The sequence below is a fragment of the Neoarius graeffei genome, chromosome 1, assembly GCF_027579695.1.
Source record: "Neoarius graeffei isolate fNeoGra1 chromosome 1, fNeoGra1.pri, whole genome shotgun sequence".
Taxonomy (NCBI): Eukaryota; Metazoa; Chordata; class Actinopteri; order Siluriformes; family Ariidae; genus Neoarius; species Neoarius graeffei.
This window is the reverse complement of record NC_083569.1, coordinates 107,833,497-107,850,196: the sequence shown is the minus strand read 5'-3', so window position 1 is coordinate 107,850,196 and position 16,700 is coordinate 107,833,497. Positions and strand designations below refer to the sequence as shown.

Sequence of the window (16,700 nt, the reverse complement as noted above, 5' to 3'; positions counted from 1 at the left end):
TCAGCTGGGATAGGCTCCAGCTTGCCTGCGACCCTGTAGAAGGATAAAGCGGCTAGAGATAATGAGATGAGATTTATAAATCTAAATCTACTACCTTGTAAGCAATCCTAAATATTTAAATAATATTGGCTGGTGTTGAGTGGTATATCAGATATATTCCATTCAGCTAGCATGATACTGAACAAGTCAAAGACGAGTAGCTGAATGGAATACACCTGATAGACCATGAAAAAAAGCCATTATTATTATTATGCATTCCTTTCAGGTGTTCAACGCGTCGTCCTCTTTCAAAATTCTCTCAAAATCTTCCGCCAGCAAACCTGGCGGCCATGTTTGCTTACAAATTGTCCCAGTCGCTCGCTAGCGCAGAAGTTTTACGTCTCTGGCGTGTGACGTCATGTTGTCTTGACAACCATGCAATATCATACTCATATTCAACGCTCATTCTCCATTGGGTAGAGTGACGTAATACATGTAGTGTAAGCGATATGCTAACAATATTGCACGCTATCGAACCAAATGAATGAAACTCACTATAAGGGAATAGAACATGTTTTTATTCCATCGAAAAAGTGGAATAAAGTATTATAATAATATGATATACTGTATGTGTGAAAATATCTTCAAGTATCTTGGTACCATATCCAGTATTTTGGCCAGATCACCCACCACACAGCATGACGCCTCCACTGAGGCCCATGATATTAAATAACCTTTAAGAAACTGACTTCCATTACCTAAAATAAACCCTGTTATTTTCTGTTTTGTTCAGTGGCAAATGGGAGGAAGTGTACTGACTGGGTTTATATTTTAGCCAGTGTGATGTGGGCAGAGTGCCAAGAGCTGTATTCTTCAAACTGGCACACCACTTTCCAAAATACTTCCCTGCGTTTATTCTTCTCTTTCAGTTCTCAGATCTTTTTATACCATTTTTTTTAAAATGATTTACCCAACAGGTTATTTACTCAATTAGCTATAACATGTACAAGCATAGCTAATAAAGTATGAACTCGCTCGCTAGCGCAGAGGTTTTACGTCTCTGACGTGTGACGTCATGTCTTGACAACCATGCAATATCATACTCATATCCTTTACTGTTTATTAGCAGGAATAGCAGTAAGACTTTAAAGTGTGTAAAGAGTTGAACGTACCATTTGGAGAGAACACCCTCAAGTTGATAGGAACTGGAGAGATGCCCTTATTGGCTCCAGTGACGCGGTCCGTCTCAGCCTCGATCTCCTGACGCACTTCATCAAAATCTGTGAACTTCTTTCCTTTGCAGTGAAGAAACTCGGCCCATTCTGCAAATCCACACAAGGGCAAAATCGACAGGTTTTAGAAGATGCATTCGCTGGATATTTGAACTTACTTTACCTTGTGGAGTAAAGCACAAATCCCCTGCATTGCAGGTCAACAGAAAAGTCCTTGTCAATGTCGTTTATCATTATCCCTCAGGGAAATTCATTTTAATTGCTATTTTATGGCCTCATTTATTAATCAGCTCAAGCGAACTTTGCTCGAGAGTTTACAAAGACTGGAAAGCTTGCATTTCTTTTTCAACATAAATAATCTAATCTAAAATGCACATATTAGGCTGTAAATACATTCAGAAAAATACTGAAAACAATTTGAGGTCATGGTTAAGTAAATATATAACACTACAAATTAATTAAATAATATTATTTTCCCTCTAAAGTTAATATCGCGAGTTGGCCTAGTGCTTAACGTGTCTGCCTCTTGATCGGGAGATCATGAGTTCTACTCGTGATTGGGTCATACCAAAGACCATCATAAAAATGGTACCTACTGCCATCTGGCAAGGCATGCTGCAATACAGATGCGAGTAGGGAGTCAAACTCTCACGGTTACCAGAGGGCTAGCCCCCTACTGTAACCTTAGCTGTATAGGTGAGACGCTGAGAGCTTTAGAAGCAGAGATCAGTGCTGCCCAATGTGCCTTAAGGGCCTGGTTAGTACTGGGATGGGAGATTGTCTGGAAAAACCAGGTCCTGGGAGGGACTTTGACCTTTTTCTAAAGTCAATGAAAACTTTTTTTCTTTGCATGGCAGGGACACCATTTTAATCAAAGATGTTGCTTATCTTGAGAACTGAATAAATAGATGAGCTTCTTATCAACACATAACTATATACACGCTTATTAATTTAACAACTCAAAAGCATGATAAAACAGCCTGCATCCTTTGCATATTTACATTACGATTTCATGACCTCCGTTTAATGTCTCGCGGCTTCCTTAGGTTGCGCTGAATCAAGTGCTATTTTCTAACAATTTGCAAGCCATATCGTTAAATCAAACCAAATCTGCAGTGATTCATGTGATCAGTACAAGTGCAGAATTTGTTCTTGTTCATTTTTAAATCAAGTCTTCCTTTAACATTACATTTCACAGCAAAGGAAAAAAGTGAACTGCTTCTTCAGTCTGCATTTTCTATCCCCAATTTTCATCTTGAAAGGCAAGTTCTTGGGTTTAAAGACACTGGTATGGTCCGTTATACAGAAATCAAGCAGGAAACTACTCTGTTCAAAGATAATAGCTGAAGGGAATTTCACTACCATGTACTCTACATACAGCTGGACGGCGAAAATAGCTTAGAAATCAGTAGGTATGAAAGGAACTCGACAAGGGAACATTAAAATTAGTACTTGGACACAGGGCTTGTCATGTCATATCATGATAAAGGCAACATGGACTGGAAGACTGTAAAGTCACTGCACAGACACAGTTTCAGCTTCATTTTCAAAGACTTTTCCAGAATAATTTCCGTGACGGCTGTCAACGAAGGTCATCTTGGATCATCATGGTTTTCATCTATAGTGGCCTACAGCCATGTATCTACTTCCACGTGCAGAGGCTTTGCACCGTCACGTGACCCCATAGCAACGGTAACTGGGCTGCCATGACAGGGGGCACGTTTGTCGTGCTTCATTCAGACGAGTTAGTTGTTATTGATCGTTATGGGAAGGTTTTGCTGTGTTTTTGGACGTGCAAATCGTTTTGAACGAAACGAAGACATCAGATTTTTTTAATTTACAAAAAGTAACTCATCAGCAGGGGGAAAAACTAGAGAGATTTCTAAACGTAGAAGGGAAAATGGGGGGGGGGGCATTCGGCAGGACTCGGTATAGTATGGAGAGGTCAAAACCCCAAAAGTATGCCTATTTCATTTCCACGAAGGTAAGAATTCCAGATTTTTTTGTTTCGTTCAAAAGGAGCTGAACATCCAAAAACGCAGCAAAACCTTCCCATACCGATCAATGACAACTAGCTCGGCTGAATGAAGCACTACAATTGTGCTTCCTGTCATGGCGGCGTAGTTACCATTGCTATGGGGTCACGTGACAGTGCAAAGCCTTTATTTCTACTATTACATTTGTCATCGAGTTGAGATTGAATGAACGAAACAACCCAAGCTAGCTGGAAAGAAAATTTTGCTAACATGAAACACAAGTAATAAACAACACTGAAGCAATACTGCACGACCAAGACAGGTTATACTGAATATCAGCCGCAGCTAATCACAGCCTTGTCTATATTTAGTATAACAGCATGGTCTTATATCAATTATTTGACATTTGATAAACAATATGGTCAATTTTTAAATTAATTAATTTTTTTGCTTGCGAATGAAAACAGATCATGAAGAACCCACCCTCACTGATAGCTAGTCAGGTAGCTGGGTGGATAACTCACGTTGATTCCTGTTAAAGGTGCATCTGATGAAATTGGCTTCCCTTCTTCCTTTTCACCTTCATTTGACAAGCTTTCATATTTTGACCCATGCTCACTGATGATCTTGCTAACTCTACTGTAGTAAACGTTTCAGTGGGACTGTTGCTCGATTTGGAAATTTGTATGGCAAATACAGACAAGCAGAAGTGATACATAGTATGACTCTTACATATGAGCACTCTTAGAAAGCCACTTGACCAAGCAACTTAGTGGAAGTAACTGTTGTGTCACGCTAACATACATTTTAACAAAGTCATACACAGTCCCCTCCAAAAGTATTGAAACAGCAAAGCTTATTCTTTTGTTTTTGCTGTACACTAAAGACATTTGGGTTTGAGATCAGAAGATGAATCTGAGATGATAGATCAGAACTTCAGCTGTCATTTTTCTGATATTTACATCAAGCTGTGTTAAACAACTTAGAACATGGCACCTTTTGTTTGAACCCACCCATTTTTCAAGTGCTCAAAAATACTGGAACAAGTGACTGACAGGTTTTTCTTGGTGTCCTGTTGGATTTATTGTTTAAGCCATTAATAGCTATGACTGTCTACCCTTGGTTAAAGCCCTGGGTTTTGCCTGTGAAGGCTGCATTTGTTGTTAAAAAGGATAAACCAACATGAAAACCAGAAAGCTGTCTATGAGGAAAAAACCAAGCCATTTTGAAGCTGAGAAAAGATGGGAAATCAATCAGAGCAATCACACAAGCATTGAGCATAGCCAATACAACAATTTGGAATGTCCTGTTAGTTCTGGTGTACTAACAACCAGAGAGATGATGAAAATCATCATGAAAATTGCGAAGAAAAACCTAAAAACAACAGTCAGTGACATCACCAACAACCTCCATAGGGCAGTGGTGAAGGTATCGCAATCCACCATTCAAAATCTTCGAGAGCAGAAATATAGAGGCCATACCACTCATTAACAATAAGACTCCGATGTCCAGATTGGAATGCAAAATGAAATACAGTAGTATCCTGGAACCAAGATTGACCTCTGTCAAAGTGTACCAAACGTATCAGCTCTTCAGTCAAGCATGGTGGAGAAAGTGTCATGTCATGCATGTCAAGCATGACTTCTTCTGAAACGGGCTCACTAACCTTTAATGACAATGTACTAGGTCATTAGGGTAGCAACAAAAAAGGAATTTAGAAGTCTATAGAAACATTCTGTCTGCCAATTTACAGAGAAATGCATCCTGTCTAATTGGGAAGAACTTCATCAGACAGCAAAACAATGACCCAATGATGCAGTGACTACAAGCAAGAGATATGCAACCAAATGTTAACGTTAAAACCATTTGTTCCATACTTTTGCTCACTCAACGATTGGGTGGTCTGCCAAAGGTGCTATGTTCTAAAGTTGTTTAATACATCTAGATGTAACTATCAGAAAATTCTGATCTACTGTCTCATTCATCTTTAGATCTCAAACCCAAATGTCTTCAGCGTGTAGCAAAAACAAAGGACTTAGCCTTGCTGTTCCAATACTTTCAGAAGGGATTGTATATCAATGACAAATATCTGATTACAAACTGAAATTATTATGATTGTGTCTGTTTCAATACCTTATGTACCGCAAGTTGGCCTAGTGGTTAGTGTGTCCACCTCTCGATTGCGAGTTCTACTCGCGGTTGGGTCACAGCAAAGACCATCATAAAAATGGTACCTACTGCCATCTGGCAAGGCACGCTGTAATACAGATGTGAGTGGGGAGTCAAACTCTCGCGGTTAGCAGAGGACCAGCCCCACACTGTAACCCTAGTTGTATAGGCGAGAGGCCGAGGGCTATAGAAGTGGAGATTGGCGCCGCCCAATGCGCCTTAAGGGCCTGGTTAGTACTGGGATGAGAGACTGCCTAGCACAGGAGGGAATTTGACTTTTGAATACCTTATATAGATAAAAAACAACTTCATTCAAGTATGACATGCACTGTGTGAGGAAATCACACTTAGGTTTTAGACATCTTTAGGCAGACTGCATGTGCTTCAGTGCATAAACTAGCTCCATTCACAACATGACCTTTTATAAAGTGTCCCAAATAAAAACCTGGTCAACATTTCACTGAAATACATTTCACAGTATGTTTTCCAAAGTAATTATTGGAAGAAAAAAAAATTGCAGTGCAATTTTAAAAGACGACACAACTTGATTTGTTGTATTTATTTGGTTGTTTGGCACAATTTCCAATGTTCAAGACATTTTCTGACACCACCTCAGAAATATCTGATTGCAGTGTTACACTGGTTCATGTGTAGCTTTCATCTGTCCACTTGTGGCACTAGAGCACTGAAACTAGCTAGCTAGAACACGTACCCGTAGGCCTATGATTTTGCATATTTTTTATAATCTTAACTCAAACGTGTAATCATTTGATTATTACCTCTGCCAACTTTGCTGGAGGAGGTTATGTTTTCGCCTCCGTTTGTTTGGCTGTTCCCCACGTAACTCAAAAAGGAGTGAACGGATTTTGATGAAATTTTGAGGAAAGATGAGTCATGGGGGGCGGCACGGTGGTGTAGTGGTTAGCACTGTCGCCTCACAGCAAGAAGGTTCTGGGTTCAAGCCCAGTGGCCAGCGAGGGCCTTTCTGTGTGGAGTTTGCATGTTCTCCCAGTGTCTGCGTGGGTTTCCTCCGGGTGCTCCGGTTTCCCCCACAGTCCAAAGACATGAAGGTTAGGTTAACTGGTGACTAAATTGACCGTAGGTGTGAATGGTTGTCTGTGTCTATGGTGGGGTTTACATTAGACCGTATCAGCGGATCATCAGATTAACGTTTTTAAAACGATTAGCGTGCACACAGCAACGCCAATACACGGATACGCTCGGCTCCGCAGGCATCCTGCACTCCAAATCACTCCGCCCTGAACAGCGAGTGCCCTCTGGAGGGTGCGCACTCTGGCCCTGCACAGCTCACAGAGCGCGCGAGTGAAGCACACGAGCAGTGATTCGGGACTGAGCCGCTGTGTGTGTGATCTCAGTGCATGTCGGGCATGCGCGTCACTTACCACTTGCAAGTGGAAGGATAGCAAGCCTAAAGACAATCATAACTACACAATGGGCAGTATTTGCATCAGTATTTGCAGTATTTTCATACTTTTATACTCTTTAATGAAAGGTGATACAAGGCGGAAGTCCGTGCCGTTTTTCAGCAGTCGCGTCACATGACCAACGCCAGCGAATCAGGAAGGTGGATGTCACAGTGACGTTGTCCAATGACGACGCCAGCTAGAGCTCAGCACAGCGTATCCGCGTATTCTCAATGTTTACACAGCACCGGACCAGACACGATCTGGATTGAATACGTGGACCCTGGCGGATTCCCGTTTCCCGGCGTTTCCAGGCGTTTTAATGTAAACGGACAGTGCATCTGCGAAGAAAACGAGACAGATACGGTCTAATGTAAACTTGGCCTATGTGTCAGCCCTGTGATGACCTGGCGACTTGTCCAGGGTGTACCCCACCTCTCGCCCATAGTCAGCTGGGATAGGCTCCAGCTTGCCTGCGACCCTGAACAGGATAAGCGGCTATAGATAATGGATGGATGGAGGAGTCATGGGCCAAGGAACAACCAATTAGGTTTTGATACAAATCCGAATATGTGGTACACGCTCTACCGAGTGCCCTTCTAGTTAATATACACTTACCAGCCACTTTAATAGGAACTTGTTCTTGATTCTAAGATCCCTGTTCTTGGCTGCAGGAACGGAACCCAATGTGTTCTCCTGCTGTTGCATGCGGAGATGCTTTTCTGCTCACCACGGTTGTAAAGGGTGATTATATGAGTTACTATACATTTCCTTCCTGTCAGCTCGAACCATGAATCTGTCCATTTTCCTCTGACCTGTCTTATCAACAAGGTGTTTGTTTCCACCCACAGAACTGTAACTCACTTGATGTTTTTTGTACCATCCTGTGTAAACTCTAGAGACTGTTGTGTGTGAAACCCCCAGGAGATCAGCAGTTTCTGAAATACTCAAACCAGTCCATCTGGCTCAAACCAACACCCATGCCACAGTGAAAGAAAGTCACACTCTGAGATCACAATTTTTCCCATTCTGATGTTTGATGCGAGTGAACATTAACTGAAGCTCTTGATTTGTATCTGCATGATTTTATGCATCAAGCGATCGGCTGATTAGAGAACTGCATCAAACAGCAGATGGATGGGTGGGTGTTCCTAATAAAGTGGCCGGTGAGTGTATGCCGGTTAATAGCGAGCCCAACTTTATAGCCCAAGACTGTAAAAGTAAGACTTTTCACCAAAGATTAATATTGTGTCCAGGAATAAAAAAAATAAAAAATAAAAAAAATAAATAAAAAAAACACAGACAGTACAGATTAAGGTAATATATTACCTGAAGTTACTAATATATCAGAGAAATCTGAACAGTAAGCTAAATGTGTGTTTTCCAGAAGAGAGAGTGTGTGTGTGTGTGTGTGTGTGTGTGTGTGTGTGTGTGTGTGTGTGTCTTTATGTAGGCCAGGCTGCCCACCTGTGTTAGAGTTGATTAGCTGCAGCACCAGAGGCCTGCGGGTAACGATTCCAGAGCCTCGGGGAAGAAAATCCCTTCAAAAATAGAAAGAAAATGACACCAATTTAGAATGAATTCAGCAGTAAAGAAAATGAGAACGAGCAAACAGGTGCTAAATGATGAGACAGAGTTTATTCCGTATGAACTCACAGACTAGACGTATCTTTTATCTGACCGTAGGTATTGATCGGCTACAAAGCAATTAGCCGAGATGAAAAAGGAACTTGAAAGGCATTAAGGTGAGTGCTGGAGATAGCCGAACGAGGACCATCGCTGTGGAGGAGCTTCCTGAAGGGAGGTCAATTTTAGATGCTCTTTTGATATCAAAGACAAACCAGAGCATCAGCGATGCAGTAGCTCACAAAGCCATATGTTGAGAAACCAGACTTGTTTATAATTAGCCAAGTTGCTCTTCATGAGAACAAATCAGAACAATCGGGTCTTCCAAACAAAACAATCCGAATCAAAATCCATTGAAAACTCAGGGAGGAGTAGCGGTTTTCCTCAAAGTTCGTTAACCGGCCTAATTAGCAACTTGTTAATGAGAAATCACAAAACCAGGGAGTAACTTTTATGCAGACTGATTAGATCTTCCAAACAAAACAAACAATCAGAATCAAAATCCATTGAAAACTCAGGGAGGAGTAGCAATTTTTGTGAATTCTGGACGGAGGGACATCGCGTGATGGCAATAGCTCATCGCCCTACAGCCACTGAGCTAACAAAGCAACTTGTTCACTTGGCAAAAGCATTTAGATCAGTTTTATACCAGGACGTTTTTAAATTCTCAATTCTGATTGGTCAAAAGTTGGATTATAATGAAGAGATTTCATTTTTAAATGTGGTATTATTGATTAACAAAGAAATATAAAATCACAATCAGGTCTGTCTGGAGATGTTTTGATAAGATTTGTGGGAGGAGCAGACCCAACGGCAGAAGCGGTCTAGTAGCTGGACATTGCACTGGTTGGGGGTGGGCATGCATCGGCGAACCCAATTTTACTAGGGGGGTCCGGGGGCATGCTCCCCCAGAAGAAATTTTTGAAAAAAACCACTCTAAAATGGTGTATTTTGAGCTCTTCAGACACCCTGTTCTGCTGCTATATATTGTCCGTCACTGAGCGCATTTGCAGGGAATATTCCGTTTCATACGGAATATTGGCAGTATTCCGTTTGCGCACGAGTCATGTTGTAAACTCGTTCCGAATACCCAACACTGAATGCGCAAACGGATGATTGTGATCAATGTTGACAGCAAATTAAGATTGATATTTACAATTAAGAGTGCACAACAGAAGATTACATCACACTCATACCCCCGTGCCACACTCATCCTCCCTGCACAAAGCCTAACTGCAGTAACTGAATCCCTTCTAAGTGAAACCATGCGCATTAAAAGTTTTATGTCTCAAATCTAGTTTTGTGAAGCATGACAACATTAATCTTTAATACAGATGTGTTTTGTCGGTTAACTGAAACGTCAAAACCAGTTTCTTACCTCCAGTGCTTAGTTTGCAAATCAAACGCCAAGTGCATGACAGCGCAGGGCTGACGAGATGGGCACAGGCCGAAACGTTAAGAAAACAGTGTGTCATGTATACACATTTTAAATTAAGGACTTTTTCTTCAATATTATGCCCTTTTTAAAAAAAAAAAAAAGCATTTAATTGTAGTAGCCTGCGATTTATTTATTTATTTATTTTAAATATTGTGTTAAGCTGTTGGCCCTAGCCTATGACAGGGCGGGCGGGCCCACGTGACTAAATGGGCGGGCCCGGCCCCCAAAGGCTCGCCCATCGCACCAGGCCCGGTGCATGTCGCAGAAAGACGTTTTCCACCGTCTGGAGTTTCTGACTGACATGACAAGTCAAACTCCTTCCTGTGCCAGGACCTGGTCTTCCCAGGCAGTCTCCTGTCCCAGTACTAACCAGGCCCTTAAGGCAAGCTTGTAATACTCGAGTCCAGGACTCGGGCTCGAGTCCGACTCGTGCCCTAATTTTAAGGACTCGTAACTTGACTTGGACTTGAGCACTGATGACTCAGACTTGGACTCATGCATTAACAGCATTCAGACTCGTAAATTGGAGACAAGGACTTGGATTTTTTCTTCTTTTTTTTTTTTGCAACAGGCCATAATAATTTGGTACAAGATATTTATATCTACATTAATTTTTACACCAATTTCATGCAAGATAATGCACATTCACCTGTTCATACATCATGTTCAGGAACAAACTAACGTTAATGGCACCAAAATGCCTGGAGAGAACGCCCCTAGGATTGTCCGCTTTGCTTATACAGACTTCTTGTGCAGTGGGGAAAAAAAAAAAAAAAAGCACTGTTATGTGTTCCATATGTAGAAGAACTATCGAGGAGACGACGGGGGCAACCTCGGACTTCAATCTTCATTTGGCGAGACTCCACCCAGAGAAGGAAGTGACATGCTATGTTCATTGCTCTGTTGATAGTGGGTGGGGCTTGCTTATTGAGCGATGAATGAGCTTTTTATCTGTAGCCTGTTAACTACAATGGGGCAGTCAAGTAGTAACGCTATTCCAACAGAGTAGCAGAGACAGTTTCACATAAAGGCAGCAACAGCCACTGTCAAATGGTACGGTTGGAGTCTTGTTCTCAGACTCAAGGTTTAGTGACTCGACTACAACACTGCCTTAAGATGCATTGGGCAGTGCCGATCTCCGCTTCTATAGCCCTCGGCCTCTCGCCTATACACCTCGGGTTACAGTAGGGGGCTGGTCCTCTGGTAACCACAAGAGTTTGACTCCCCACTCGCATCTGTATTGCAGCATGCCTCGCCAGATGGCAGTAGGTACCATTTTTATGATGGCCTTTTGGTATGACCCGACCGTAAGTAGAACTTGTAATCTCCTGATCAACAGGCGGACACGCTAACCACAAGGCCAACTCGCGGTAGTGACGTGACAAGCTGTGATTTTTCTCATTAACATCAAGAGAGAAATTTGAGATGCTAATGAGCGGACGAATGTTTACAGCTGCTATAACATACATGAGAACAGGAACGAACTTGTCTTGCAGATGAACCGACATTAAATGTATGATGTGTCGTGTTTGAAGTTCTTTAAAACACCCCCAAGTGTTTTCATCCTTACATAATATACTATAAAGAAAAGAAATAAAGCTTGTCCCACACACACACAGGCTTCTCTGTGTGTGTGTGTGTGTGTGTGTGTCTGCTGAGTGTTGAGTGTGGTGATGAGTAGGAGGTCTATTCTGTGTAATTTCCATCAGCAGTGAAACATGAAGTGAGATTTTATCACAGCAGAAGCTGCACAGTTTCTCACCACTGACACAAACCAGTGGGCAAATTAGAAAATATTTTAAGGACAGTCGCCTGTTACTGCGATTACGCTGCCCACTTGTTTAGATACATCCAGGTAATTCGAAAAGTTCTCAGGTTTGTCGGTAAGGAATTAAACCCTGCATGTCATTCTGTTACAGAAAAATAATCAACAAAGGAGGTGGTGATGAAGCAGATTCACGGTTATTGCTCGGACGTTGATTATTTTCCTATTACAGCATTTATTTCATGAATTGTGTTATTACTGCTATGGAAACGTCTGTATTGGAAAATTAGACTCAAAGTTACAGCTTTACCTTTGACCTCTGACAAAGTGCTGACACTGGAGACTTCTTCCATGGATATTATGTGATGTGAATGTAAATCTCCTTACAAAGAACGTCATCATATCAATTCAACAATTATATGTTTTGTTTTTAATATAGAGTGTCTCTTAACATATTAGAAGTAGCACACTGATATAAAGCTGTGATTTCTGAGTTGCACTGTTTTGTCAGAGCTGCTGCGACGGAAAATAAATAAATAAATAAATAAATAAATAGCACCTTCCAACCAATCAAGTACTGAATTCTCAATTCGATGTCCATCACATCGCAAAACACAGCGCTGTAGCTGAATGCTTGTATTATTCATTTTCTCGAATCACAGCTGCAAACCACAGGCTTATATCAATACGCTCGTTCTAATAACTTATCAGTTCTCACACGGGGACCTGTGAAAAAAAGTGTGATGTGTTGAAAAATCATGTGTGTAAAGTCCTTCTGAATTTTCTGTAAGGAAACAGAAGGTGATGCCAAACCTTTGTGGCAACCTGTGTAAGAAAAATCGATGTAAAAGGGCACCTTTTCTTAACGGTTACATTTTCTGTGATGGATTTTTCCACTTTAACCTTCAATGGGTTTGTGTGTCGCTCTGGATAAACATATAAGCCAAACAGAAATGTAAATTATAGACTGATCTACACTTTTTTGAAAATAAACTTCTAACTGCACTCTCAGAAAATAAAGTATATCATTGTACCTTTTGGGGTACAATGGCTCGTCACTGGATCAGTACCCTCTAAGGTACTCATTTGTACCCTTTATTAGGTGTACCAGACGCTCGCTGGCTGTGCTGTGACAATTGTCCATGCAGACGCTTATCTAAGTTTTCAAATTGGTCATTGCTTAACTCTTGAATATTTTCTAGCATGAATACGATCATTAAAAAGCTTATAATCTCTGCTTTCCAAAGAATTGTATCTGGTTAAGATCTGTTCAGTACTTTGGGAGTAACGGCAGATTGAAGTCAGTAAAGCAAAAGCAAAGGGGAGTCCCATATACGATTCGTACATTGGGGGAGTGCCTGTTAGAGAGCGCACTTGTCCTGGGCCATCGGCATAGTGAGGTAGGGTGGCCAGTTCCTTTCCTCGCCGCCTTTAACTTCCCCAGTGTTTCCACCAGGTCCCCATTCACTGCTGGGTGGACAGGGAGTGAGCCCCAGATCCCCGTCGAGCCGAGGCTCGACCCAGGGACCGTTCGCTTAGCGGTCAAGCGCTCTAACCACTTGGCCACCTGCGCTCCTTGAAGTCAGTACAACAGAGTAAAAACTCTGCTCGCGTGATGTTGGGAAACTGCCGGTGCTTTTCTTTTTGAGTCACGGGAAAGCGCTCAGGTGCTCGCTCTCTCTCTCTCTCTCCCCTGATCAGTTTCCCACTGGATTACTCGTCAATATCAGTCAGATAACTTTTATAGGGATGTTCTCTCACTCTCACGGTTTCTGATTCAGCAAAATTTTCTGTCTGATAGTTCTGATGTTCTGATTCACGGGAGACTTTGAAGCGAGTTTTCGTAGCTTTACCTACTTATTTTTTCAAATCAGACCGATTCCTGTAAATAAATAACCATTTTAGAATATAACTGGAGTTCTCATCTCATCATCTCTAGCCGCTTTATCCTTCTACAGGGTCGCAGGCAAGCTGAAGCCTATCCCAGCTGACTACAGGCGAAAGGCGGGGTACACCCTGGACAAGTCGCCAGGTCATCACAGGGCTGACACATAGACACAGACAACCATTCACACTCACATTCACACCTATGGTCAATTTAGAGTCACCAGTTAACCTAACCTGCATGTCTTTGGACTGTGGGGGAAACCGGAGCACCCGGAGGAAACCCACGCGGACACGGGGAGAACATGCAAACTCCGCAAAGAAAGGCCCTCGCAGGCCACGGGGCTTGAACCCGGACCTTCTTGCTGTGAGGTGACAGCGCTAACCACTACACCACCGCGCCGCCCATAACTGGAGTTGTTTCAATGAAAAATATTGAGATCTTAGAGGTTGGAATGATATTTAAAAAAAAGTCAGAAACGCAAGTGTCAATTTCAATTCAATTAACTGGAATTGTTTACTGGAGGTGGCTCACACAATTTTTTCAAGGTTAGCCTTGAAAGCTGTGAGTGCACGGATTTACCTCATTAGCATAATTAGTACTAATTCAATACTAATTTCCATAATTGTTTTTTAACTAATTTTTAAACTTTGTATTCAGTATACAACCATCTATGTGCCTGCCAATTTCCATGTAAATATTTTGAATAATAAAAAAAAAAAGTGATGAAGAAAAAAAATAAACACATTTGATCTCATTGGTTATTGAGGCCCATTTTGGACCATGTGATCCTTATACATAATATTACGGCCATTTTCTAAAAATTAAGCCTCCCCCCCCCCAAACTTTGATTGTAATATCTCAAGAATGGATAAAGATATTTTAATTCTGTAAACAGTATGCCGTTCTGCATTCAATTCTGAATTCAGTGAGAGCAGTTTCAAGCAATTTGGATTGAATTTTCACTTTTTGACCCTAAAAAGATACACATAGTTACCTTGAGGTCCAATAATGAGCCCTAGGGGGTACATTGGTGTAGACTGTACCTTGGGGGACAGAAACGAACTCCTACTCCTGTAGCTCTATTTCTGACAGTGTAGGAAATAAATAAATAAATAAATCTTTCATTCGATATTTCAGTACGGGTCGCCGGTGAGCTGGAACCGATCCCAGCTGACATTGGGTGAGAGGCAGGGTACACCCTGGACAGGCTCCTATACTCTAGCGTGAGAGAGACAGACACTTACATTCACACCTATAGACAACTCAGAGTAGGCAGTTATCTTTGGACTTATCAGCATGTCTTTGGCCTGTAGGAGGAAACCGGAGCACCTGGAGGAAACCTGAGGAGTTGTGCTGACCACTGCACCACCCGTTTCATCTCATCTCATTATCTCTAGCCGCTTTATCCTTCTACAGGGTCGCAGGCAAGCTGGAGCCTATCCCAGCTGACTATGGGCGAAAGGCGGGGTACACCCTGGACAAGTCGCCAGGTCATCACAGGACTGACACATAGACACAGACAACCATTCACACTCACATTCACACCTACGGTCAATTTAGAGTCACCAATTAACCTAACCTGCATGTCTTTGGACTGTGGGGGAAACCGGAGCACCCGGAGGAAACCCACGCGGACACGGGGAGAACATGCAAACTCCGCACAGAAAGGCCCTCGCCGGCCCCGGGGCTCGAACCCAGGACCTTCTTGCTGTGAGGCGACAGCGCTAACCACTACACCACCGTGCCGCCCCCCACCCGTTTCATTCGTTTTTTAAAGACAGACAGAGCGCAAAGAGCTTCTATGACCTTCCCATGATGTTCTTGCAACATTTTTTTCAAAGGATTATTTATACATGAAACAGAGCTGGAATACAGCTTACTTTCCCACGAAGTTCTCCAGCACGGAGCTCTTCCCAGCACTCTGGCCTCCGACTACGGCGATCTGCGGCAGGTCGAGGTTACAGCTTTGCCCGATGCTGCTGAAGGCATCCTGTAAACGGTTCACCAGCGGGATCAGCTCCTCCATGCCTCGGTTCCCCATGGTGCACACTCACAGAGGAGAGAGAGAGAGAGAGAGATTTGGGGATGCAGGGATGAGGTGATGGTGGGCTAGTGAGGATGCTGATGTTGATGCTGATGCTGACCTCTGCGCATCAAGAGGCCAGTGAGCGTCGATTCCGCTGTGGAAGAGAAAGACGCAGAAGGATGTAACTGCGCAGTCAGTTCACACTGTTCCTCCTTTTTCAAGGGCATTGAAATCAGGATCATTATAAAGGATGCACTACCAGACGATTCGAACGACAACCATTCCTGAAATGCTTAGCACTGAAAAGAAATATCAGAAGGATATTCTGCGATTTGATTGCCAAAGGATGCCCAAGGATGGATGGATGCGCATCCGACATAATCCCACATCCAAGAAAAAACAAACAAACAAACAAAACAAAACAACCCCCTTACCGTTATTCCGGCACCGCACACGCTTAATTCCCAAAGATTAATCCTGTTTCCAGAATGAGGCAGGATGCAGATGGACAGCTACAGTGGGATTTGATCAAGGCCTGTCCCTGGGTTTGTTGGGAACGGGTTAAACCGCGGGCGCATCTGCGCGTCAGAGGGACATCGCGTCCCAAACCTGAGACTATGTAATTCTCCAATGACACATTAATCGCCCCTTTAACGCAGCCGCACTGATGACGCATGACGCTGTGCCGTGACTGACACGCAGTCTGACCAATCACAGAGCAAACAAGCCTTTCCTGACCGATCCTATAGGCTGAAATGGGAGAGAAAACAAACCCACCCCCTTCTTCCGCCACCTGCGCCTCAGTCGTGCGCACCGCGGGGCCGCGCAGGACGCACGGGTAGGGCTGGGTGAGGGCCAAATCAGGAAAACCACCTTATTTCATCATATATTACATATTAAACATGCTGATGGCTGGAGTAGGATTTAAAGAATGACGCATAAAATGTAAATAAAATAATAATTTTGATGTTAAATAACTATTTGTCAATAATTAAAAGGGCCCACTTCTGGTTTCCAAATGTTTCATGATTATCTCAATGTGAAAAATCTTGTGAAACTACCCTATAGGTGCCCCTACTACAGCACCAAATCAGAAAAAGATTTGGATAGTATGTTGAACTTGAAATGAAAACTGAAAACAATTAGAGCGGCGGCCACAATTATTGACACCTTAATG

General features: G+C 42.5%; 1 protein-coding gene across 1 annotated transcript in view; it reads right to left on the bottom strand.

Annotated features, from left to right (window-relative positions):
* The window catches only part of dnm3b (dynamin 3b), a 98,390-nt gene extending 82,821 nt beyond the window's left edge, over positions 1 to 15,569 (bottom strand). Inside the window, exons 1-3 of the mRNA XM_060914232.1 lie at positions 15,378 to 15,569; positions 8,248 to 8,321; positions 1,152 to 1,301 (exon numbers count right to left, since the gene is read on the bottom strand). Coding sequence (XP_060770215.1) covers positions 1,152 to 1,301; positions 8,248 to 8,321; positions 15,378 to 15,538 — 385 coding nt within the window. The 5' untranslated portion in view covers positions 15,539 to 15,569. The remainder of the gene's footprint in view (positions 1 to 1,151; positions 1,302 to 8,247; positions 8,322 to 15,377) is intronic.
* Between the last annotated feature and the right edge of the window lie 1,131 nt (positions 15,570 to 16,700).